The sequence below is a fragment of the Loxodonta africana genome, chromosome 1 (genome assembly GCF_030014295.1).
Source record: "Loxodonta africana isolate mLoxAfr1 chromosome 1, mLoxAfr1.hap2, whole genome shotgun sequence".
Classification (NCBI taxonomy): domain Eukaryota; kingdom Metazoa; phylum Chordata; class Mammalia; order Proboscidea; family Elephantidae; genus Loxodonta; species Loxodonta africana.
This window is the reverse complement of record NC_087342.1, coordinates 122,534,015-122,561,389: the sequence shown is the minus strand read 5'-3', so window position 1 is coordinate 122,561,389 and position 27,375 is coordinate 122,534,015. Positions and strand designations below refer to the sequence as shown.

Sequence of the window (27,375 nt, the reverse complement as noted above, 5' to 3'; positions counted from 1 at the left end):
CTGTCTTACTAACAAAAATTTCAGCTAACTTGGCCATATGCTCAGTGGTTGAAAGACTAGACAAAGATATGCTAAAAACAGGCAGTACTCTAAAGCCAAGATCTTTTCTTTGGCCACTAGGATTGGCTGTGTTTTTCTAACATTATTGAGGAAGTATTAGTTCAACAACACACCTCGCATTGAAGGTGTTTTTACTCTTTGTTTAAAAATGTAGGCATGTCAACCTTCTATGCATTCTAATCTGGAAAGTGTTTCCTGATTTTCACGTCAGAACAATGATTGTTCAGAATGGAATTTATGTACTTACTTTGTTGGAGTCAAGGGCTGAGGCAAAGAAATCTAACTAATCCTTTCCAACCTTTTTCATGACACAGAGCGCATAGAAAACAGTGAGATGTATGTAGTACACAGTAGTTATAGAAGGAGACTACTCGGGAGTTGAGATTCTAGCAGCTCCAAGGTCCATCCTTTTTCCTATAACCCTCCAGGTACACCTGTAGTCTCTCTGTGGCCCACCTTGAGAGGTGCTGTGATCTCTGAACAAAAATGCTTACTTTTTAAAAAATTTTATTCATTTTCTTGTCTTTGCTGAGAATATACACAGCAAAACATGAAGCAATTCAACAGCTTCTACATGTACCATTTTAGTGACATTGATTATATTTTTTGAGTTGTGCAACCATTCTCACCCTCTTTTTCCAGGTGTTTCCTCTCCCTTTAACATAAATTCACTGCCCTCTAAAGTTTGTATCTAATCTTTCAAGTTCCTGTTATCAATTTGATTCCATATAGATAGCTCTTAAAAGAGCATAATGCTCAAGGCAGACATTTTTTACTCGTTAGCTAAACTATTGTTTGATTTTAAGAAGACTTCAGAGGATATTTTTGGTTTAAGGTTTAAAGATTACCTCCAGGCAGTATTTCGGGAGCCCATCCAACCTTCATGGCCCCAGGAAGTCTGGAGTCCATGAAGGTTTGAAATTTTGTTCAGCATTTTCCCCATGTTGATCAGGATTCTTCTATGAAATCTTTGATCAAAATGTTCAGTAACGGTAGCCAGTCACCATTCAGTTCTTCTGCTCACATATCAGATGAAGAAGTTGTTCATGGAGGCAATTAGCCACACATTCCATATCCTCCTTTTATTCCTGGCTCTCCTCCTTCTCTTGCTCCAGGTGAATAGAAACCAACTGTTGTGCCTTGGATGACTGCTTGCAAGCTTTTAAGGCCCCCAGACACTACAAAATGAAGTAGGAGGTAGAACAGAAGCACTAAACATGTTATTAGGCCAAATAACTGAGGTGTCCCATGAAACCATGACCTTAAACTTCCAAACCAAGGAACTAAATCCCATGAGGTGTTTAGTTGTACATAAGCAGCCTCAGAAGCTGCTTTTTTTGTCATTGTTGTAAATATATCACTCAGCTTTTCACAGGTATAGAACTTATTGACAGCAATTACAGTAATCAACTGTGCAATCTTCTCTTAATCAATGCAATTTTTTCATCACCATTAACCTCCATTTTCCTCTCCCTCCTGCCCCTGGTAGTCACTAGTAAACTTTATTCTCTGTACATTTGCCTTGTATTTTTATGTAAGTGAAGTCGTAAAATATTTGTCCCTTTGTGATTGACTTATTTCACTCAGCATAATGTCTTCAGGCTCCATCCATATAGTAGCATGTATCAAGACTTCATTTCTCCTACTGGCTGAGTAGTATTCCATTTTGTGTATGTACCACATTTCATTTATCCATTCATCTCTTGATAGGCATTTAGGTTGTTTCCACATTTTGGCTATTGTGAATAGTGCTGCAATGAAAATTGGTGTACAATTCTCTTTTTGACTCTCTGCTTTCAAGTTTATAAGGTATATACCTAAGAGTGAAATTGCTGGATCATATGTTTGTTCTATTTTTATTTTTGAGAAACTGCTACACTCTTTTCCACAACAGCTATACCATTTCGCATTCCCACCAGCAGTGGGTAGGGGTACTAATTTCCCCACAAACTCATCAACAGTTGTTATTTTCTGTTTTTTTTTTTTTTTAAATCTTAGTCATCCTAGTGGAAGTGAAATAATATCTCATTGTGGTTTTGATTTGCATCTCCGTGATGACTAATGATGCCAAGCATCTTTTCATATGTTCGGTGACCATTTGAATACCCTCTTTCGTGAAATGTCTGTTCAAGCCCTTTGCCCATTTTATGATTGGGTTATTTGTCTTTTTGTTGTGGTCAAAGTTTTATATGTATTGTGGTTATTAGATTGTTGCCAGATACATGGTTTCTGAAGATATACCCCCATTTGGAAGCCTGTTTTTTCATGTTTTTGGTAAAGTCTTCTGATGAACAATAGTTTTTAATTTATACGAGGTCCTATTTATTTATTTTGTCTTTCGCTATTTGTGTTTTTGTTATTAGGTAATCTATTGTCAAAAGCCAGGCCTGACAGCTTTGCCCCTGCTTTTTCTTCTAAGAAATTTGTAGTTTTAGTTTGCACGTTCAGGTCTTTAATTCATTTTTAATTTGTTTTTGTGTATGGTGTGAGGCAAGGATCCTGTTTCATTTTTTCTGCATGTGGAAATCCAATTTTCTCAGCACCATGTATTGAAGAGACTCTTTTTTCTCCATTGAGTGGAGTTAGCACCCTTGTCAAAAATCATTGACCATAGATGTGTGAGTCCAAATACCTATATTTTAAATGATGCACACCTGAAAATAATTTTATTTTTTAAGAATTCCTTTTTGCCACAATTTCTCAGTAATCCCAGCACATAAATATGTCTGATTAACCTGAAAAATAAGGTTTTTTTAATTCTAAAACTAATAGACATATGCTACAGAAAATGTAAGTAACAAAAAGGACATTTAAATCACCCTGAATTACGCTGCTTTATTCATTCGTTCTTTACTTTTGTTATCTCGTCAGTTTTTTAATCTGTCCTTTTACACATTTTATTTAAAAACAGAACACAACATAGACTTTTAAATAAAAATTTCCCTTACATTTTCCTATCATAAATAGAAAAAAATTATTTTTACTTCTCAATTATTAAGATTATACTTTGACAAAATGCATAGTTTAATATATTTTCATATGTGCTATCAGAATTAACTATTAATGTGTTTAGTTGAAAAGGGATATTCCCTTTTTTGTATTGCCACAAAATAAAGATAATACTTGCATGTCAACCTATGTAGTTGTGAGAGTTAAATTTTCAGAATTCTCCTGCTCTCATATCCTATATAGAAAATAGAACAATGGCCAGGCCCAATGATAAAAATAGTAAAAACTCAGCTGCATAATTTTGAAGCTTAATTAAATTAGTATGCATTTTGTGTACTCAGATATTAGTATTAAGTGTTATGTGCTGGGGCTTTAAGCACAGACTTCTTGCTCATAGGTAGCTGATACTATGATATTCAAATAGGCAGATGATGAAATTTAAATATACATGTGGAACAGTGATTTGTAGTCTCATTCATGTCAAATATAAATTGGCATTTTTTATTAATTTTCCACACCTCACATATTTATTAGTATCTACACATTTATAGCCTATCTTTAATTAACTGTGCACAGTCTTTTAAAACAATAGCATTTATTTCAAAACGTAAATCTTGGATATCCACCTATTCTTTCACTTCCATTCTGAATTACTAACTCCTGTCTGTTTCATTTTGGTTGTTTCATGGGTACAGATACTAAATCTCATTGAAATGTCTATATTTTTGTAAAATGAATAACCCCAATGTTTAGTTTCCTGGCAACACCCCAGACTTTGAAAGTTATGTGAGCAGGCTAACAGTCAGTTGTTCCAGGCTCCCTCCTCTCCTGCTCAGGCTGGCAGAAAGAACTCCATAGTCAGGAGTCATTGAGAAAGGATGAGGGAAGATAATTGGGTCCTAGCTTCAAAAGACTTACAGATAGCATCCACCATTTAGACTTCCACGAGGTATCAAAATCCAATCATTCAGTGTATGTTCTACCCTGAACCCTCATACATTTGTGGGTTTTTTTTGTTTGTTTGTTTTTGATTGAAATTGTATTTGTCTCTTTTGGGCCCATATTTTATTTTTCAAGTAACAATATGGGATTCATCGCCATTAAATTATTCAAGATATTTGCAGGCAATTTAATATCAAACTATGCTTCTTACAACTTAATGCAAATATTAAGTGTCTGGCGATCAATAACTTGAATTAGTTTTTGGAACATGAATATTTGAATTATAGGAATTTCGAGACAATTTGTAGGTATTTCTTAATTCATGACAGTCACTATAATTGTTTTGGATAAGTCTGAATAGCTCATAATTCAATAATGGTGCATTTCAAACACAGCACATAGCTTGGCTAAGCAATGCTTCACATAAAAGAAACCCTCTAAATTCTCTCTGACACTGACAGCTAAGAATGGACAATACTCTCTTCTTAGAGAAAGGAACTGTTTATTAAAACGTATTTAATGTATGAACTGAAGAGCTAATTATGCATCCATTCTTTAGTGGCATTTTAGATGACAGCTGTGTGGAAGCAAGACAGATAATATTAATATACTGTCTTGAAATGAATGGAAGCAAGAAGAGTTTTTGTGCCTTTTCTGGGGCATTTGAGTGCCTCACTTAAAGTCAATTGCAGAACACGAACATATTCATTTTCTGTTGAGGGGCCAGAGTGATTATTATCCCAGTGTGAAAATAAGCCCCACATTGATTCATCTGTGAAAACAGCAAAGGAAAATGAAGCCAACTGGCATACACGCCAGCCATGTGATCCACGAGGGAAGCACAAAGACAGTCCATTTTTAAAAGTAAAAAGAAATATAAATTGGGGGAAATTTATTTCACAAATGGAGATGACAGAGCTTTCTTAAAGTGGGCAAAAAATAGGGTATGCAAACAATGTATTTTTCTTGAGATTTACTAATATTGAAATTGCAATATGATCAGCTACTGAGAAAAATATAACTGAGGCTTATTTGATTTTTGATATAAATTTTTAAATTTTATTTTTTAATGAAAGTAAGAAGGCCTAATGAAATTCCACATCTAAAAGATTTTAAAATTCAATTATCAAAATTAATTTTAAATTTAGCTGATTTTTTTTCTGTCTCACTATCTTGCAATCAGATGGCTATCTAATCTAACCAGTCTTGATAATAAATGCAGATCATGTTGCCTAGGCAAAAAGAGCAGTGTGCCATTATTTCATTGCTTGCATTGCTAATTTTAGGTTAAATGCATTTATAATTTCAATTTTGTTGTGAATTATACACTCCTAAATTCAACAGCTTTAGGCAAAACTGAACTAGCTTTTAAATATTTTGTATTAGAGATTCTTAGCTTTGATTACATATTTTGGAATCAGCTGGAAAGCTTTGAAAAAATATCGATGCCCAATTCCCACCCCAGCTCAGCTCCGTTAGTACCTTTGGAGAGGAAAATTGGACATCAAGGTTATTAAAAACCTTTCTGGGTGATTCTACTGTAAGGAACGTTGAGAATAAGTTTTAGGTAAATATATACATGGGAGCAAGAAAAAAAAAGTAGCCTATAATCTTAGTATTATCCATCCTTTGATAATTTTTTTATACTTTATCTTACAATATTATAACTAAGTTATTCTTAAAATCCACTTCTCCCACCAGTATCTGCTTCTCCAGGCTACTAGAAGGTTGAATGGTTAAAACTGCCAGGCATTTGCATTGTGAATGTAGCGTACAATTTATGTCTAGGCCACTTTTATAACCCTGGGTATTTAGCCTACGAATATTGTGTTATAGAACCTGACACTTTAAATCCACTTAAAAAAAAAAAAAACTGTAAGTTTAAGTAATGGAAAATATGATTTACTCCCTTTTTGAACAATTTTGTATCAAAGAGCTAAATCTCAAACTTGATTTTCCCTGAAATTTACCCAAAAGACTTCACAAATAATTGTAGTCCACATGGTTCCAACAACTCTTCTTGAGACAATAAAACAAGCTGTAGGCATGTCCTTTTATCGTTTCATTTTCTGTTGAGTTAATGGCACGATCATTTTAACTGAGGTGGAAAGGAGAGTTGAGTGATTTATTGTCAGAATCTTAGAGTGAACAGATCATACCTAGTTTGAAAAAGCATACTCAATATAATATAGATTTACATTTAGAACACAGAAAATATGAACGTTTGTTCAAAACACAAAGTACAGAATATAAAATAGAAAGCTGGAAAAATACTTTTGCCCCCGTCTTAGTTATGCAGTGCTGCTGTAACCGAAATACCCCAAATGGGCCCTTTAACAAGCAGAAATTTATTTCCTCTCTCTCTCTCTTTGCCTCTTTTGTTTGCTTGTTTAATCTCTTTAACATCTCAAAAGGTATTTACTCAAGATATACCCTACACTAATCCTGCCTCACTCACATAACAGAGACGACCCATTCCCAAATAGAATTATAACCACAGGCATAGAGGCTAGGATTTATAACGCATATTTTGAGGGGACACAATTCAATCCATCACACCCACTTATAACCACATCAGCTAAGAAATATGTATCTGGGGAATATGCCACCATAGGGGACTTTTGCAAAAATTCCTGAATTTGGGGAGGTTTTTGTGTTTGTTAAAAGAGGGCATAGGTTAAATAAAAAAAAAAAAAAAAAAGGCTAAGGCATACTACTCTGAAAAAAGTGTGCTATACTTCGTTTATCTCAGATGTCATAATTTAGTGAATGCCATAATTTAGTGAATATATATATAACATATGTATTGACAGTCCCCACTGAGTCATTCACTAACATATATATATAAATATTCACTAAAATATATGTATATGCTACTATACTATATGTAGTAGAAATGCAAGAAAACTATGCCAATTGAAAACAGAGTCAAATTATTGATTTATAACCAGTGTCATTTTGTAATGAAGAAATGACTTTACTGTTACAATGTCGACCTTTACCTCAGTTGGTAACAAAATGTTCTGGGGGAGGGGGGGAAACTAGAATAGTTAGAAACTTGCAATTGTCTAGGAAGCACCCAGAATAAGGGCCCTCATGCTCAAAGGAGTGCAGGGCCAGGCAATAGATGCCCCAGGAGGCTTTTGGAAGTGTTACCAGTCATGAGCAAAGGGCTAAAATTCAGGCTGCTGTGAACACTGGGGAGAGCAAACAAAGAAGGGACTAGGTAGAAGGGTGAGGCAAGAGCCCTTCACCAACCTGAGGAAGCAGGTAGAGGCACATGGGTAAAGCACAGGGAGTTAGAGCATGTCAAACAACAAGGTTAACATTTTCCTAAGCTTAAGGCCCAATTTTTTTCTGACTCCCATGATTTAGGATCGATCTGAGAATACAGACAGGGCTCATTTCTGTCCTGAAGTATAGGAATGAGGGATGGGGAAAAGGGAGACGGCAGGTCACTATAATTCAGCCTCTTTGCCTATGAAAATATGTCACCAAATCTACTTTCTTCACCTAACTGAAGAAATTCAGTGTAGAGTTCTCAAAGAATTCTTTGAGAGGAGAATTCTAAATTATTATTTTGTATTACCGTTCTTATTCTTCCTCCCATTATTTCGCATATTATAATGTCCTTATGTACATTCCACCCACCCTCCAGCCCACCAAAAAAAAAAAAAAAACTATGGCAGAATTCTTCGGACTTTTGATTGAATCCAGAATTTATTTTGACAAAAATAAAAATGTTTTTTAGACTCAAGCCAAAGCCAGCTTCTGCATTGTGGCTAATACCACTGCCATTTTTTTCTGCACCTTCCATTTGGAAATCTTTTCTCCAGCTACCTTCTTGGTTTCCTTTTTTACTTAAATGGCATCTTAGCTCCAAAATAAGAAGACAGGCACATATTTCTTTATTAAGAACCACTGACCCCCATTATTTTAGAGCTGTAAGTTACTATCCATCAGAGTCAAGAATACAATTTGAGTTTAAATTATACCTACATTAGCTAATTTGTCAGTCAGTAATGGATGGAAACTAGAAATGAAATGATGCCAATAGAATAAACTTATTATTAAATAAAGATTATGTGTAAACTGTATAAGACAGGGACTAAAACACAGTAGACAATTTAAACTACCTGGGAATGTTATTCTTGGTGCAGCCTGAAATGTCATGCTTTTTTTTTTTTTTTTTTAACCCTTCTGAAGCGTATAATAGCAGTAACCCAAAACAACCTATTCTAAGTTTAGGCACAGAAGATAAAATTCTGAAACTAGGTTATGATTGGGAAATTAGGAAATGCAGTAAATTTGGGGTATTAAACTGGGTGAGTATAAAAATGGAGAAAGGTTAACGCAAGTGGCTCAAGGATTCGCATACCTAGATAGAAAAGAGAAACTGGAAGAGGATTTAACTCTCAAGTTACAAAAATCAGCCATGGCCATATATGTTTGTCCCACTGAGCCCAAATTAAAGTCGATAGACAAATAAGCAGTAACTAGTTGTGTCATAAATATATTTCAGCATTTTACCCTCAAAAGTTAATAAAACTTATTTCATTATGGATTATTCATGTGTTTATCAAATGCCTTCCTAAAATTACCCATTTATATTTTTAATATGTGCCATATTAAAAAAATGCATATTTATTGTTTTGTGTGAAGTTTGGGTTTTGGTGTTATTTATTTGTTTCATGGTCCAGGTGGTCAGTTGCAAACACCTACTTTTCATGAGGTAGAACTTTAAAAAGCCACCTATGGACTTCACCTAAAAACTTTTTCCAAAACTAAAATGGATCTGACAGTTTGTGAGGAAAACTTTGGTGTTTGGGGATGAGTAGTCTCAGTAGCTAAGAGAGGCTCTTCAGAAGTCCCCAAAACCAGTCCATTTCTGTTTGTGGGACCCCTACTCAGAATCATCATTATCATTCTTTTTTTTTTTTTTTTATTAACTTTTATTGAGCTTCAAGTGAACGTTTACAAATCAAGTCAGACTGTCACATATAAGTTTATATACACCTTACTCCGTACTCCCACTTGCTCTCCCCCTAATGAGTCAGTCCTTCCAGTCTCTCCTTTCGTGACAATTTTGCCAGCTTCCAACTCTCTCTATCCTCCCATCCCCCCTCCAGACAGGAGATGCCAACACAGTCTCAAGTGTCCACCTGATATCATTAGCTCACTCTTCATCAGCATCTCTCTCCTACCCACTGTCCAGTCCCTTCCATGTCTGATGAGTTGTCTTCGGGAATGGTTCCTGTCCTGGGCCAACAGAAGGTTTGGGGACCATGACCGCCGGGATTCCTCTAATCTCAGCTAGACCATTAAGTCTGGTCTTTTTATGAGAATTTGAGGTCTGCATCCTGCTGATCTGCTCCCTCAGGGATTCTCTGTTGTTCTCCCTGTCAGGGCAGTCATCGATTGTGGCCAGGCACCATCTAGTTCTTCTGGTCTCAGGATGATGTTAAGTCTCTGGTTCATGTGGTCCTTTCTGTCTCTTGGGCTCATAGTTGTCGTGTGACCTTGGTGTTCTTCATTCTCCTTTGCTCCAGGTGGGTTGAGACCAATTGATGCATCTTAGATGGCCACTTATTAGCATTTAAGACCCCAGATGCCACATTTCAAAATGGGATGCAGAATGTATTCATAATAGAATTATTTTGCCAATTGACTTAGAAGTCCCCTTAAACCATGGTTCCCAAACCTCCGCCCTTGCTCCACTGACCTTTGAAGCATTCAGTTTATCCCGGAAAATTCTTTGCTTTTGGTCCAGTGCAGTTGAGCTGACCTTCCATGTATTGAGTATTGTCCTTCCCTTCACATAAAGCAGTTCTTATCTACTAATTAATCAGTAAAAAACCCTCTCCCACCCTTCCTCCCTCCCCCCCTCGTAACCACAAAAGTATGTGTTCTTCTCAGTTTATACTATTTCTCAAGATCTTATAATAGTGGTCTTATACAACATTTGTCCTTTTGCCTCTAATTTCGCTCAGCATAATGTCTTCCAGGTTCCTCCATGTTATGAAATGTTTCACAGATTCGTCACTGTTCTTTATCGATGCGTAGTATTCCATTGTGTGAATATACCACAATTTATTTAACCATTCATCTGTTGACGGACACCTTGGTTGCTTCCAGCTTTTTGCTATTGTAAACAGAGCTGCAATAAACGTGGGTGTGCATATATCTGTTTGTGTGAAGGCTCTTATTTCTCTAGGGTATATTCTGAGGAGTGGGATTTCTGGGTTGTATGGTAGTTCTATTTCTAACTGTTTCAGATAACGCCAGATAGCTTTCCAAAGTGGTTGTACCGTTTTACATTCCCACCAGCAGTGTATAAGAGTTCCAATCTCTCCGCAGCCTCTCCAACATTTATTATTTTGTGTTTTTTGGATTAATGCCAGCCTTTTTTGTTGTTGTTGTTGGAGTGAGATGGAATCTCATCGTAGTTTTAATTTGGATTTCTTTAATGGCTAATGATTGAGAGCATTTTCTCATGTATCTGTTAGCTGCCTGAATATCTTCTTTAGTGAAGTGTGTGTTCATATCCTTTGCCCACTTCTTGATTGGGTTGTTTGTCTTTTTGTGGTTGAGTTTTGACAGAATCGTATAGATTTTAGAGATCAGGCGCTGGTCGGAGATGTCATAGCTGAAAATTCTTTCCCAATCTGTAGGTGGTCTTTTTACTCTTTTGGTGAAGTCTTTAGATGAGCATAGGTGTTTGATTTTTAGGAGCTCCCAGTTATCTGGTTTCTCTTCGTCATTTTTGGTAATGTTTTGTATTCTGTTTATGCCTTGTATTAGGGCTCCTAAGGTTGTCCCTATTTTTTCTTCCATGATCTTTATCGTTTTAGTCTTTATGTTTAGGTCTTTGATCCACTTGGAGTTAGTTTTTGTGCATGGTGTGAGGTATGGGTCCTGTTTCATTTTTTTGCAAATGGATATCCAGTTATGCCAGCACCATTTGTTAAAAAGACTATCTTTTCCCCAATTAACTGACACTGGGCCTTTGTCAAATATCAGCTGCTCATATGTGGATGGATTTATATCTGGGTTCTCAATTCTGTTCCACTGGTCTATGTGCCTGTTGTTGTACCAATACCACACTGTTTTGACTACTGTGGCTGTATAATAGGTTCTGAAATCAGGTAGAGTGAGGCCTCCCACTTTCTTCTTCTTTTTCAGTAATGCTTTGCTTATCCGAGGCTTCTTTCCCTTCCATATGAAGTTGGTGATTTGTTTCTCTATCACCTTAAAAAATTACATTGGAATTTGGATTGGAAATGCATTGTATGTATAGATGGCTTTTGGTAGAATAGACATTTTTACTATGTTAAGTCTTCCTATCCATGAGCAAGGTATGTTTTTCCACTTATGTACGTCTGTTTTAGTTTCTTGCACCAGTACTTTGTAGTATTCTTTGTATAGGTCTTTTACATCTTTGGTAAGATTTATTCCTAAGTATTTTATCTTCTTGGGGGCTACTGTGAATGGTATTGATTTGGTGATTTCCTCTTTGATGTTCTTTTTGTTGGTGTAGAGGAATCCAAGTGATTTTTGTATGTTTATCTTATAACCTGAGACTCTGCCAAATTCTTCTATTAGTTTCAGTAGTTTTCTGGAGGATTCCTTGGGGTTTTCTGTGTATAAGATCATGTCATCTGCAAATAGAGATAATTTTACTTCTTCCTTGCCAATCCAGATGCCCTTTATTTCTTTGTCTAGCCTAATTGCTCTGGCTAGGACCTCTAGCACAATGTTGAATAAGAGCAGTGATAAAGGGCATCCTTGTCTGGTTCCCATTCTCAAGGGAAATGCTTTCAGGCTCTCTCCATTTAGAGTGATGTTGGCTGTTGGCTTTGCATAGATGCCCTTTATTATGTTGAGGAATTTTCCTTCAATTCCTATTTTGGTGAGAGTTTTTATCATAAATGGGACTTCGTCAAATGCCTTTTCTGCATCAATTGATAAGATCATGTGGTTTTTGTCTTTTGTTTTATTTATATGGTGGATTACATTAATGGTTTTTCTAATATTAAACCAGCCTTGCATACCTGGTATAAATCCCACTTGGTCGTGGTGGATTATTTTTTTTGATATGTTGTTGAATTCTCTTGGCTAGAATTTTGCTGAGGATTTTTGCATCTATGTTCAGGAGGGATATAGGTCTGTAATTTTCTTTTTTTGTGATGTCTTTACCTGGTTCTGGTATCAGGGAGATGGTGGCTTTATAGAATGAGTTGGGTAGTATTCCGTCATTTTCTATGCTTTGAAATACCTTTAGTAATAGTGGTGTTATCTCTTCTCTGAAAGTTTGGTAGAACTCTGCAGTATAGCCATCCGGGCCAGGGCTTTTTTTTTCTTGGGAGTTTTTTGATTACCGTTTCAATCTCTTTCTTTGTTATGGGTCTATTTAGTTGTTCTACTTCTGATTGTGTTAGTTTAGGTAGGTAGTGTTTTTCTAGGAATTCATCCACTTCTAGGTTTGCAAATTTCTAAGAGTACAATTTTTCATAATAATCTGATATGATTCTTTTAATTTCAGTTGGGTCTGTTGTGATGTGGCCCTTCTCGTTTCTTTTTCAGGTTATTTGTTTCCTTTCCTGTATTTCTTTAGTCAGTCTAGCCAATGGTTTATCAATTTTGTTAATTTTTTCAAAGAACCAGCTTTTGGCTTTGTTAATTCTTTCAATTGTTTTTCTGTTCTCTAATTCATTTAGTTCAGCTCTAATTTTTATTAGTTGTTTTCTTCTGGTGCCTGATGGATTCTTTTGTTGCTCACTTTCTATTTGTTCAAGTTGTAGGGACAGTTCTCTGATTTTGGCTCTTTCTTCTTTTTGTATGTGTGCATTTATCGATATAAATTGACCTCTGAGCACTGCTTTTGCTGTGTCCCAGAGGTTTTGATAAGAAGTATTTTCATTCTCATTGCATTCTGTGAATTTCCTTATTCCCTCCTTAATGTCTTCTATAACCCAGTCTTTTTTCAGGAGGGTATTGCTCAGTTTCCAAGTATTTGATTTCTTTTCCCTAGTTTTTCTGTTATTGATTTCTAGTTTTATTGCCTTGTGGTCTGAGAAGATGCTTTGTAATATTTCGATGTTTTGAATTCTGCAAAGGTTTGTTTTATGACCTAATATGTGGTCTATTCTAGAGAATGTTCCATGTGTGCTAGAAAAAAAAGTATACTTTGCAGCAGTTGGGTGGAGAGTTCTGTATAAGTCAATGAGCTCAAGTTGGTTGATTGTTGTAATTAGGTCTTCCGTGTCTCTATTGAGCTTCTTACTGGATGTCCTGTCCTTCTCCGAAAGTGGTGTGTTGAAGTCTCCTACTATAATTGTGGAGGTGTCTATCTCACTTTTCAGTTCTGTTAAAATTTGATTTATGTATCTTGCAGCCCTGTCATTGGGTGCATAAATATTTAATATAGTTATATCTTCCTGATCAATTGTCCCTTTTATCATTATGTAGTGTCCTTCTTTATCCTTTGTGGTGGATTTAAGTTTAAAGTCTATTTTGTCAGAAATTAATATTGCTACTCCTCTTCTTTTTTGCTTATTTTTTGCTTGAAATATTTTTTTCCATCCTTTGAGTTTTCGTTTGTTTGTGTCTCTAAGTCTAAGGTGTGTCTCTTGTAGGCAGCATATAGACGGATCGTGTTTCTTTATCCAGTCCGAGACTCTCTGTCTCTTTATTGGTGCATTTAGTCCATTTACATTCAGTATAATTATAGATAAGTAACTGTTTAGTGCTGTCATTTTGATGCCTTTTTATGTGTGTTGTTGACAATTTCATTTTTCCACTTACTTTTTTGTGCTGAGACGTTTTTCTTTGTAAATTGTGAGATCCTCATTTTCATAGTATTCGACTTTATGTTTGTTGAGTCGTTACGTTTTTCTTGGCTTTTATTTTGAGTTATGGAGTTGTTATACCTCTTTGTGGTTACCTTAATATTTACCCCTATTTTTCTAAGTAAAAACCTAACTTGTATTGTCCTGTATTGCCTTATATCCCTCTCCATATGGCAGTTCTATGCCACCTGTATTTAGTCCCTCTTTTTGATTATTGTGATCTTTTACATATTGACTTCAATGATTCCCTGTTTTGAGCATTTTTTTTTTTAATTAATCTTAATTTGTTTTTGTGATTTCCCTATTTGAGTTGATATCAGGATGTTCTGTTCTGTGACCTTGTGTTGTGCTGGTATCTGATATTATTGGTTTTCTGACCAATTTCCTTTAGCATTTCTTGTAGCTTTGGTTTGGTTTTTACAAGTTCTCTAAGCTTGTATTTATCTGTAAATATCTTAATTTCACCTTCATATTTGAGAGAGAGTTTTGCCGGATATATGATCCTTGGCTGGCAGTTTTTCTCCTTCAGTGCTCTGTATATGTCATCCCACTGCCTTCTTGCCTGCATGGTTTCTGCTGAGTAGTCTGAACTTATTCGTATTGATTCTCCCTTGAAGGAGACCTTTCTTTTATCCCTGGCTGCTTTTAAAATTTTCTCTTTATCTTTGGTTTTGGCAAGTTTGATAATAATATGTCTTGGTGTTTTTCTTTTTGGATCAATCTTAAATGGGTTTCGATGAGCATCTTGGATAGATATCCTGATGTCAGGGAAGTTTTCTGTTAGCAGATCTTCAACTATTTTCTCTGTGTTTTCTGTCCTCCCTCCCTGTTCTGGGACTCCAATCACATGCAAGTTATCCTTCTTGATAGAGTCCCACATGATTCTTAGGGTTTCTTCATTTTTTTTAATTCTTTTATCTGATTTTTTTTCAGCTATGTTGGTGTTAATTCCCTGGTCCTCCAGATTTCCCAGTTTGCATTCTAATTGCTCGAGTCTGCTCCTCTGACTTCCTATTGCATTGTCTAATTCTCTAATATTATTGTTAATCTTTTGGATTTCTGCATGCTGTCTCTCTATGGATTCTTGCAACTTATTAATTTTTCCACTATGTTCTTGAATAACCTTTTTGAGTTCTTCGACTGTTTTATCAATGTGTTCCTTGGCTTTTTCTGCAGTTTGCCTTATTTCATTTCTGAGGTCATCCCTGATGTCTTGAAGCTTTCTGTAAATTAGTTTTTTATATTCTGTATCTGATAATTCCAGGATTGTATCTTCATTTGGGAAAAATTTTGATTCTTTTGTTTGGGGGGTTGTAGAAGCTGTCATTGTCTGCTTCTTTATGTGGTTTGATATCGACTGCTGTCTCCAAGCCATCACTAAATAGTAGTGATTTATTCTATAATTGCTCACTGAGTCCTATCTTGTTTTGTTTTCTTTCAATGTACATGGGTTGGCTACTAGATTGTGCTGTCTTGTTTGTTGTAGCCCTTGACTTACTAATGACGTATTACCAGCTGGTTTGGGCTGTTGCCAGATATATATGCGTGAGTCTATTCACTATTCTTGAGTAGAATCTAATTTTGGGTCATCAAGTGTGTGCTGCACCCTAACATCTATCCACCTCGAGAAGTAGTGGTGATAGTTGTGTGGACCAGATTCTAGTGGCAGCTGGGGTTCACACTCCAGGGGGGAACAGAATGCTGACAGGCTTCCCCCAAGTGTCAGTGAGGTAGGTGTGTGTCTATTCCTATAGCACCTTGGTGGGAGGGCTCTGTAGAGGTACCTTAGGCCCCCAATGCAAGTACCTCCAATGATTGGTAGGTGTCACCCTCCTTAGACCCCTAAGGCAAGAGGCTAGGTGGTCTGGGGGGAGCTTCAGGCCTCAGTTCCCTGTTGTGGGTCAGTTAGGCCTCTGTTCAATAGCAGAGATATCAGACCTGGGAAACTTGTTTTTCCAGTAAATCTGCTAAAAAAAATGCGGTCAGATCCCTATCAGAACTGCCTTTGCATTATAACAGCCACCTTGTTCCCTGTAAGGATGGAAGCCCGAGATTTGGATCATGCTTGGCTGGAGCTGGTTCTGTGTTTTTAGTCCAATTAGGGAAGGATTTTTGGTCCCTGGGTTTTTTGTGGTTGCTTCTCTGAGGCCAGAAGAATGAGTTACGAAAAGACCAAAAAAAAAAAAAAGGGGGGGGGGAAGCAAAGCCGCAGAGCCAGAGCCATTCTCCCTCTGGCTCAGGAAATTCCAATGTTAATGAAGCCGCGTGGGAAGGGGAGGGGAGGGTTCAGAAAAACAGGAGAGAGTAGCACCCTGGAATACAGCCAAAGTTGCTTATCTTGCTTGGGATGACTATTTTATCTGAGATTCCCGAGGGGCGTGTTGCCTATGTGTGCTGGCTGTGTGGAGATTGTCCCCGAGGGTCTGGCCCGCTGAAGCTGCGGTCAGATCCTCCGCTGCCAGTCCAAAGCCCGGTGTCAAGGTTCCCCTGCTGGGACGCTGCACTCCTGGCTCCAAAATCAGTCCCTGCCTCCTGGGAACTTCTCGTCCCGCCAGCCGTGTCACCGCGCCGTGGACCAGCTGGGCCCCCTCCCTGGATTAGTCCAGGGAAGTAGGGCTGTGCCCCGTGTTTGCGCCGTGACCAGATGCCATGTTCAGCTTCCCTGTGCCCAGTCCAAAGCCCAGCGCCAAGGTTCCCTGGCTGGGACGCTGCACTCCCGGCTCCAAAACCAGTCACTGCCTCCCGGGGACTTCTCCTCCCACCAGCCGTGTCGCCACGCTGCCCGTGCGGACTGGCTGGGCCCTATCCCGGGGTCAGTTCAGGGGGGTAGGGCTGCACCCCGTGTTTGCGCCGTCACAAGATGTTGTGTTCAGCTCCCCTGGGCCCAGTCCTAAGCCCGGCGCCAATGTTACCTAACTGGGACGCTGGCTCCAGGCTCCGAAAACAGTTGCTGCTTCCCCGTAGTTGTTCGTTCTCCGTCTCTGTCACTCAGGTCATCTTTTTAAATCTCTGTTTGTTGTTCAGGGTTTGTAGATTGTCAAGTATGTGATCGATTCACTTGTTTTTCCAAGTCGTTGTTGCAAGAGGGATCCGAGGTAGCGTCTACCTAGTCAGCCATCTTGGCCCCCCATTATCATTCTTAAGGTGAATCAAAACCGGTAACCAAAAGTCTAGTCTGTAAAAAGTTACTAATTGTTAAGGGAAAGTGTAAGCTTTTGCTCAATACATTAAGCAAAGAGAGGTCATTCAATTACTGAAGTTTAACAAGTGTGTAAAGTTTGGGTCTTCTGCGTTTAAACCCTTTAAACTGGTTTATTCTGCTGGTCCCCTCTTCTAATTTGCTCTAAGCTCAATCCGTGCAGCAATAGGATGACCTTCCTTTTGAGAAAAAGATTTTAAAACTTGACCAGCAACACCACTTGTCCTTAAGTACCCTAGAAATGCTTTCAATGAATAACATGGGATACCTATACTTTAGGTGATCAAAAAAGTCATCGATATCTGATTGTCTAAAATAAAATTCAGGATCAGATCATACTAGGCTTTATATGGAATCCCTTGTAACGAATTTGGACTTGGTCCTTGGTCTGTTACAAGAGCCATTGAAGAGGCCTAATTAATGGTACTTGGAACGCTCTAGCTAGAAGGTAGAAAAAAAAATTAGAGCAGAGACACACACACATACACACACACACATACATACACATACATATAAAGCATGAAGAAAAGAAAGACAACTAAGTATCCTGGGCAGATATGATGGTGACCTGCAGTGGAATAGGGTCAGTGGGGATGGAATGAAATGAATTGCTTAAATATACATTATGAAGCATTAGTGGTTCAGTGGTCAAATTCTTGCCTTCCATGCAGGAGACCTGGGTTTGTCTCCTGGCCTATGTGCAGCCACCACCTATCTGTCAGTGGACACTTGCAAGTTGTTTTGATGCTGAACAGGTGTCAGTGACACTTCCAAACTGAGAAGGACTGGGAGGAAAGGCCTGGCGATCTATTTCTGAAAATCTGCCTATGAAAACTTCATGGTTCACAATGGTCCAGCTGATAACTGATCATGTGGATGTTACAAGACCAAGCAACGGTTTGTTCCATCGTGCCTGGGGTTGCCATGCGTGAGGGGCCAACTCAGTGGCAGCTGACAACAACAAATATACATTGAGGAAGAAGAAGAGATAAGACTTGGTGATTGCTTAGATTGATTAGGCAAGGAAGAGAGGGGATTATGACAATTCCAAGGGTTTGGGGTGGGTAATTAGGTAGATCGTATCTTTCACTGAAATAGGAAACTTGGGAGGAGTGTTAAGTAGGATGGAGAAAAAGATGAGTTTAGTTTTAGAAAAAGTTGTCTTTGAGATACCTAAGGAGATGTTCCATGGGCAGCTGGTTATGCAGACCGTAAGCTCAGAACAGTTGGTGACAATTAAAATGTGTCATCAGTATGTAGGCTAAGAGACATGCTGAAGGAGCCTTTTGATGAGAAAGAGGAAGAGCCAGAATTCAAATGCAGACCTGGCTCCAATACTCCTGGGATCCCCATTCAAAGAGAAGGGATTTGTCTGAAGGAAGACTATGGCTCCTTTTATGGGTACAAAATGAAGATGTAAAATATTAGATCTAATTAATTTACTCAATAAATAATTACCAAATGCCTGCCATGTGCATCATAAGATTCTAGAGTTGAGACTAGAAGTCTTAGAAAGTCCTGGCTCTTTGTTACTCTCTAAGTGAATTACCCAAGTCTTTTTCCTAACAGAAGATATCTAATTAAAAATTTGAAAGAGCAATAAAAACTGTAAATGTTCTCCAGAAGATGACTGCATTTCCTGAGCGTTTAACCAATGGAAAACTGAAAGTTAACAACTCTTCTCAGAGCATAATTCATTATGTTTGTCTGGGAAAAGAGATTCTGGTCATCCATGTTTCTCCTTCAGTACTGTTACGTTTTACTCTCTGCATCTTAAACAATAAACTCTGCAATTACAAGTAGTCAGGTTACAAACAGTGCAGATGAAATGGTTGACCCAGTCAGTTCTAAAATCCTATTAATATATTTAAATGCTCAGAGCAGAAGAGATAACTTTGCCTCCGACTTTGGATGAATAAACACCTAGATCGGCAGCTTAACAAATTCAGTTGAAGCAGGCCACATTCTTGTTAAGAAAATTAAAACTACAATCTCACTCATTTAGCTAATTAATTGTTTGTTATTGGAATCACTAATTATTACATAACCCAAGAAGAGTACAATAAATTAAGCCCTGTTTTCTAGTCAAAAAAAAGAAAGGAAAGAAAAGAGATGGGAAACCAGGAACTTCTTTCAGTTGAAAGGGATGGTAGAAAGAAGGAGAGGTAGCTACAGATTAAAATCTGGGTCTTCCCAACAACTTTCTGAATTAAAAGAAAACAACATTAGTCCTTCTTTTTCAGGAATACTTTGTTTGCTAATAATATACAAAAATGTTTAAAACTATGGTTGGCCTTCAGAAAATTTGACGGTAGCGAGTCTCTTCAGTTTTTTTCCCCCCTTTTAATAGAATAGGTATTTAAAAATTAAATAAAACAGGAGCTGTTACTATAGTGAGTTACAGAGGAACAAAACATCTAACCTCTACTCTTTAAGAATATATAGCCATAAATAACCCTTAAGTACTTGTGCTTTTTAAAACAGAATGATATTCCTTACAGAGAGCAGAAACTTAACTGAGAGCAACAAACTCAGTGCTCAGAGCCAGAATGAATTTTAATCACCCATGCTGTAATGCTCTTATATGATCAGCAAACCAAAGATACCAGGGGTTAATAATAAAAACCAAAAAACCAAACCCATTGCCATAGTTGATTCCAACTCATAAAAACCCTACAGGACAGGGCAGAACTGTCCCACAGGGTTTCCAGGGCTATAAATCTTTAGACTGCCACATCTTTTGCAAACCGCGGACCTTTTGTTTAGCTGCGGAGAACTATAACCACTGCACAAGGGACTTATAATAATGGAGATTAACTTAGGTTTCCTACTTTACTCAAAACCCTTTTCCATCCAGTCGACTCCACTCATCGCAACTCCATAGGACAGAGTAGAACTGCCCCATAGAGTTTCCAAGGAGCGCCTGGTGGATTTCAACTGCCAACCTTTTATGGTTAGCAGCCTTGGCTCTTAACCACTAAGCCACCAGGGTTTCCCTATTGCTTAACAGTGTACGGAAAATAAATAGCACTAGCTGCTCTTTTTTTACTGTTATGTGTTAAAAAAATCTTTTTTGAGATTATTTTTCACATTTCAAAAATAAAAGCAAAGAGTTATCCAAGCCTAGCAAGTTGTGAGCAGGATAGCCATGCCCTCAATAATCTCAATGGTGTCCTATATCCTCTCTCAACTGATCACTAAAATTAACTTTCTCTGAAGGTGGCCTTTTAAATCTACTTCTGGAAGGATAAACATTACAAGTTTACTTTCCAGGCACTTAAACAATGCTACCTTTTTCAAAATTGGTCCCTTGTCCCTATGCTTTGTTTTTTTCCCAACAATCTCAATGTTTAAAATGTGTCTGAAACAATATGAAAAACCAGTTTTGCAACTTTTAAAATATCATCCAGATTTTTCTTTCCTTTTCTGAGTTCTCCCAAGGTAGCTGGTGCTATGGCAGGAATGAGAGCACACCGAGAAATTCGCATGCCTAATAGGCCTGAGTCTGCGGAAAGCCAAGCATTTGAGGTGCAAAAGCCTTTAAAGTAGCTAGAGGAGCATTAATGCACAAGAAGAGCTACCAGGGTAATTTACACTCCTTCATCAAAGTAAGGTGTTCCTCCGTACTGGTTAGCATGCAATGGAGATGCCCTCTGTTGCATTCTATGAAACCTGACTCACTGGATGAAAAATTAGTCTTGGGTTAATTAAAAAAAAAAAAAAAAAAAAAATCAGAGGTAGAGTAATTTTAAAAGAAATGTTGATATATTTCAGATATGTGCAACATGACAACCTAATTGTTAACAATGTGTTTCTGAATAGGAGTCCTGTTGTACTTATTTTGTATAATTGATTTAAAAAATCACTTTTATTTAGTAACACCACATTACCTTACAAATATTTAGGGTATGCGTACTATCTGTCTGCCACAGTAAAAGATCCCTCCCCTCATAGATTTTAGTACCCAGTTTAAGAAATAAGCCTCAATGATACAAAATAATTAATACAGGAGAGTCTTTAATAAGCAGAGTTCTCTTAAATAGGTTAAACAGCACCTGAATTCTTATTTACACTGTGTATTTGTTCAGAAACACCCTTCTTTGAGATGATTAAATGTAAACTTCCAGTCCAAGTTCAACTGAATTATGAAAGGTAGTAGCTCCCACCTCTTCATGTTTCCCAGAATTTTCTTCAAATATGAATTAAAACTGTTTTGTAATCTATGAAATCTCACTTTAGTTTTCTCCTGTGGTCTCCCTCAGACTCATTAAACCATCCTCATATGTAAGGCTTAACACAGTGACCAGCACATAGGAGATACTCAGTGAACATTTATTTAATTCTTCGCCCCCCTTCTTATTTCACATACTGTAGAGCAACCCTGCAGGACAGAGAAGAACTGCCACATAGAGTTTCGAAGGATCAACTGGTGAATTCAAACTGCCGATCTTTTGGTTAGCAGCCGAACATTTAACCACTGTACAAGGCTCCATATGCTGTATGGTACACTAAAATCAGAATTGGGGAGCTAAGAAATTGTGGTATTTGATCAAGTCACTTAAGCTCTGTTTCTCACATCCTAATTTGCTATTTCAATATCCACAATTCTATAACCCATTCCAGAAATTTCAATTTGGCAGACATTTATTTAACATCTTTTCTGAGGAGTATTTGCTTGATTCACATTCATGGTCTAGCTAGCGTTTTTTTTTTTTTTCATATGACAAGTATCCTGATATCAAGAGCATCTTCCTTCCTTTTTCATTTTCCAACAGGACAAAGAGAGATTATCTGTCTCTAAATTGCCTGCAATGAAGTTTTAAAATGACATCCTAGACCACATCATGGGACTAGAAACAATTGGCCAGGACTCCAGAATTACTAAAAAGTCCTAAGTAATTTTAAATTCCACCTTTTCTGCTAAGTAATGGAATCCCAAGGGGGCAGATAAATCCTCCAACCATTCCTGGACATTTATAACTTCCCATTTTAGAGAAATTACATCATAAGGGACCTGATTATCATCTGTCTCTCCTGTGTTTGAGTCTTTTCCATGCTCAGGGTTCCACGGTGGACTCAGGGGAAAAGCCCCTTGAATTCCCAAGAATCACTTCTATCTCTTCTTCTTGGAGTAAGGAAATCCAGGGGCCTAGATATCATTGGCGAGCAATGAAGGGGTTGGCTGACCATATAAAGCTTAATGACACACTATATGATGACAATGGAAAAATGTTCACTGGGTCAGTACTCTCCAGGCCAGGTTCAAAAAACATAACTTCACTGAGAGAAATTGGCTTGTAGTGTCATGTGGCTATTGTAAATGTGTGGTTATATGTAAACATTCTGACATTTGAAACATACAGATCAAGGAAATTTGGCATAATTAGAAACAATGATTTTTTTCCAATTTTGATTCATTGTAGTTTTTAAGGAAAATAAATGGAATCATTACCTGAATATAGTGGAACAAATTTATGATTTTCTCTGCTAATGGTGAGGAATCTTGCAAAATCTAAAACTCACTTTTGCCCAGGTAGGAAATTATTTTGGCTGTCTATTTACCTTTCTGGAGCCCTGGTAGCAGTGTGGTTAAGCACTCAGCTGCTAAGCAAAAGGTCGGCTATTTGAATCCACCAGCCGCTCCTCAGAAACCATATGGGGGCAGTTCTACTCTGTCCTATAAGGTCGCTACGAGGGAATTGACTCAATGGCAATGGGTTTGGTTTGGTTTATTTACATTTCTAGTACTATAATTATCATAGCACTATGGGAGCACTATGACGACTCTATTTTCCTAGACTTCAGCAAAGGGGAAAAAGTGTATCAATTCACATACAAATGGAAAATTATAAAAGCCCATTTTATGCAATGAAATATAAATTTTTTGTACTTTTTTATAATGAGATTCATCTATGATTATTCCATTGGATCCATTAATAAAGTACTTTGTGCCTCATAGTTCCTAGATTTATTCATTCATTCATCCTTCCATTCATGCAATCTTTAATGCATTCAAATCTTACTAGGCAACTGAATTTTTTCCAGTCCCTGGTGGCTCAGTGGTTAAACACTTATCTGCTAAATGGAATGTTGACAGTTGGAACCCACCAACCGCTCCATGGGAGAAAGATGTGGCAGCCTGCCTCTGTAAAGATTATACCCTTGGAAGCCATATGAGGCAGTTCTACCTTGTCCTATGAGGTCTCTATGAGTCAGAATGGACTTGACAGCAGTGGGTTTTGTTTTTAAGTTTAAGGATGTAGCAATGAAAAGCGACAGTGCCCATTGTAATGTTGGGAAACAGAAAATGAAGGGTTTTCGCCCATAAGTCAGCTGCCCTAGAGCTTCAGGGAAAGTCAAGTAAAGCCAAGTCAATGAGTTTTTATTAAACACCTATGTCCTCTGTGGGAAGTCCCCAAGATTATGACAGTTGAAAAATTCTAACAAATCTGGGGGTGAATGGTGGCAGCTAATTTGGTCTCCTGCTCATGGTTGTTCAGCCATTTTGCATAAACTACCAGACACATTCAGAGCAGTTCAGAATCTGAGAAAGGTCCTGGGACTTCCATTCACTGGGAAAACTCAAAACCTTTATTATTTCACTCCTAAATCATATGGAGTACCATCCACAGATCTCTAATACTCTAGAAAAATTGAGAGCAAAAAGTAGTGGATTCCCTTTTTGAGGATAAGGACATGTTCTTGATTATGTCATAGACAAGATGTAAATATTCATATTACATAAGGCTGAGAAAACACTTTCAAGCCTGCAAAGTCAGTTTCCCCCTTTAGCACATCAAAGAAAGATTAAAAGTTTTATTTATTTTCAATCAAGCACCAGTTGCTGTCTGGTCGATTTCCGCTGATGGCGATCTCACATGTATCACAGTAGAGCTGTGCTCCATAGGGTTTTTAGTGGCTGATTTTTCAGAAGTAGATCACCAGGACTCTCTCCCAAGGTGCCTCTGTATGGACTGGAACCTCCAACCTTTCAGTTGGTAACTGAGTGTGTTGCTCACTTGCACCAACCAGAGCCGCTTCCAATCAAGTACATGCATAGAATTCTTTACCATAATGTCCATGTTGAGAAATTCAGGTGATTTGGAGCAAATTCCTTTCCTCAGGAATCACATCAGAAAGATCATCATCCATACTACCCTACCAAACATGTCTCTATCCGCTCACTTCAAAGGCAGTATTATCTAGAGCAGGGGTCAGTAAATATTTCCTGCAAAAGGCCAGAAAGTAAGTATTTTAGGCTGTGACAAGTGTTCAACCCAGCAGTTGTACCCTGAAAGCAGTCAGACAATACTCAAACAAGTGGATATGCCTATGTTCGGATAAAACTTTATTTACAAAAACAGACAGCTGGCCAAATTTGGCCACAGACTAGTTTGCCAACATGTATCCTGAGACAGGATAACTTTTCTCATGTTTATTTAGTTTCTCACTTCTATTTTATGTTCCATCAGTATTGAAATAAATACAACATGTACCTCAAACAGTGAGATATATAATTTTTAGTTTATTATCAGTTGTTATCTTTAATAAAACTGTTCTGGTAAAAGATTCCCTCAGAAACCTCATCTTTGTACTTAAGTGCTATTTTTTTCCTAAATTGATAAATTTTGATTATTTTTTCTACATTGCTTTTCATCTTCCCTTCCTTTATACTATAAAAAACCCAACCCATTGCCGCTGAGTCAAGTTTGACTCATAGAGACCCTATAGGACAGAGCAGAACTGCCCCATAGGGCTTCCAAGAAGCATCTGCTGGATTTGAACTGCTGACCTTTTGGTTAGCTCTTAACACTGCCCCACCAGGGTTTTTGCAACTTAATTTTTTCTTAGTTTCTTCTGAACTATTGTGCAGATATGCTTAGGGTCACTTGAGCCACCCAGGGCATATTCCCTTCATTAGTTGGCCTCAGTCTGCAGTGATTTTCCAGTTGGAATTTCCATTACCACCAACTTTTCAAATCAGCTATCAATGTCAGTATGTTTCTTTCTAGTAATCTCCTTTCCTATGTATACACTTTCTTGCATCATAGCCTGTGTATGAAATCTGCTCTTTACTAAAGTATGAAAAGTACTGAATTCTGATTGAAAGACTCAGACAACCTAGTTTGTACCCAAAAATTGTATAAAATGTCACCATAAACTGAATATTAACTACCTGATCCTTTGAAGGAAGGCTGTATTCCTCTTTTGAGGACAGAAACTGCAATAGCTGTTTTTCACAATACTCAAATTCCTAGTTGCTTGTTTCGTGTTTTTGGCTAGATTCTAAAACACTGAGTTTATTGGAAAACTGAGTGACAGGTAAACGAGGACTTTTTCTACTGTACTAATCTCTTTTTTCCAAGGTATTTATTTGGGCAAATTGAAATGGGAAGTTTTGTTTGTTTGTTTGTTTGTTTTTCTTTACTGGCTTTGCTGCTTAAAATTCACTCTGCTACCTGTTCCACTTCTCACTCACTCACTTTGTCTAGGACAGATTAGCACAATAGATCTTGACCCTGAGCCACATAAGAATGGGGGGCATTTGAAAACTAATAATCCCTAGGTCCTACTCTCTGGAGTTTTCTGATCAGTTGGTCTGGAGTAGAGAGGTACAGTGAGTAAGCATTAGTGTTTTTCTTTTTTTTTTTTAAAGATTCGCAGGTGATTTTTATGTTAATCAAAAACTAAGAACCCCTGGTTTACTCTATCCAATTTCTCTTAGGTGGCTGTATAAAAGATTAAATGAGGAGTGGTTTACACTGATATTCTACTTTGTGACATCAAAATTTATATAATAAATATGAATTTATCTAAAGACTTTATTTTAACTTTCTCTTCTTTGAGAAATGCTCTGCAAGTTTAATTTCAAGTGGGTACATTTTCAACATAGATACTTTTTGGCTCCATCTCACCACACAGGAAAGGTATTCTCCTTGTCCACTAAAAAAACTGTGTCGTAAATAACTTTCTGATAACTGTGAAGCCCTGTGTATGTTACTGTCTTTCTCTTGTTCATAGCACCAGAAGAATGGGCCACGACCCGCTCCAGCCTGAAGGCACCACCACCAAGGTCAGCCAGAGGGGGATACAGGGAGCACCCCTATGGTAGATATTGAAGGTCTTCCTCACCAGTGACCTCACCTCAAAGACAATTCATAGCCTGTGGTCTCCACATAAACAGCAAAAAGACAAGTAATAGTCCTTTTTTTTTTTTTTTCTTTTCTATTCTAGGGATAACTGCTCATGATTACTCCCATATATTTCTTGTATTTCCCCCTATACTGTTGGCGTGACATTGACGCTAGTATTATTTCACAAAACGGACTTAAAAAGACATTGGCAAGCATTGTCTATAACCCGTTCAGTAGGCTGATATTCTCTTGGTTGTTTTTCATTGTGTGTGTAATTTTTTTTTTTTTTAAATGAAAAAGCATGAATCTGTTCAAAGGTTTTGAGTCTCAACCAACTAGCAAAAATTTTGTTTAGGGTTGCTAAAAGACTGTAACATGATTTTTGAACTAGCTGATAATAAAGTTGTAGATAAGATGTTTTAACCTGTCTTTTAATATCTGTTAGTTAGATGAAGATGTTCAATATTAAGTTTGTAAATTAATTTTAAATGCTGTTTTAATGGAGTTGAAAACAAGCAGCTACTGTATGTATGTAGCTAACTGAATTTGTTCAGTGTTTTAACCTGTATTTGTTAAAAAAGAAAAAAAAAAAAGCACACATAAAGTTCCATGTGTAAGCTTCTCTAAATAGGAAACCACAATTTGTCAAATATGTTTGCCATAATTTGTCAATAAAGCTGAAAATTTTTGTAAAAACTAAATTTTGAATTACTTGTTTTCTAGCTTTAAATGCCTGCTTTATTTCTTCTTCAAGAGATGCCTAAAATGTTTTCTATTTAAAAATTACAAAAATGAACCCAAGCCTGTTTTAAGATATTTGTGTAATACTTAAAAAATGTATTAATAACTTCTGGTTGTTAAATAATTTAAAAAAGTTCACAAACTAAACTGTTACATGAATCATGGTTAGTCAACACTAATGTATAACATGTTAATGGAAAAAAATGGATTTAGAATAATAAATGGATTTTAAACTATCCTCTAAGCTTTATCTTGCTAAACACAAACTCTGATTGACTTGTTTGCATTAGCATGTCTCTCGTGAGAAAGAGTAATGGAGTATAAAGAGGTAAGATTACCACTTACCACTGTCTAAATGCCTAGTTCTTCAACCTTTGAGTTTCCCCGCACATTAAATATCCCATCTAACATGTAAGCATTGCGTAGATTCACTTTATTGTTTTCACTCAAATGAGTGTGTGGACTTCATTTGCGTAGTTTATAACAATTTGTTTTGACAAAC

The 27,375-nt window shown here is 37.2% G+C and overlaps 1 protein-coding gene across 1 annotated transcript in view; it reads left to right on the top strand.

The window, feature by feature from the left end:
* Nucleotides 1-26,152, top strand: part of KHDRBS2 (KH RNA binding domain containing, signal transduction associated 2) — a 638,752-nt gene extending 612,600 nt beyond the window's left edge. Inside the window, exon 9 of the mRNA XM_003404411.3 lies at nt 26,020-26,152. Within this exon, the coding sequence (XP_003404459.1) occupies nt 26,020-26,117 (98 nt within the window). The 3' untranslated portion in view covers nt 26,118-26,152. The remainder of the gene's footprint in view (nt 1-26,019) is intronic.
* The last annotated feature ends 1,223 nt before the right edge of the window (nt 26,153-27,375 follow it).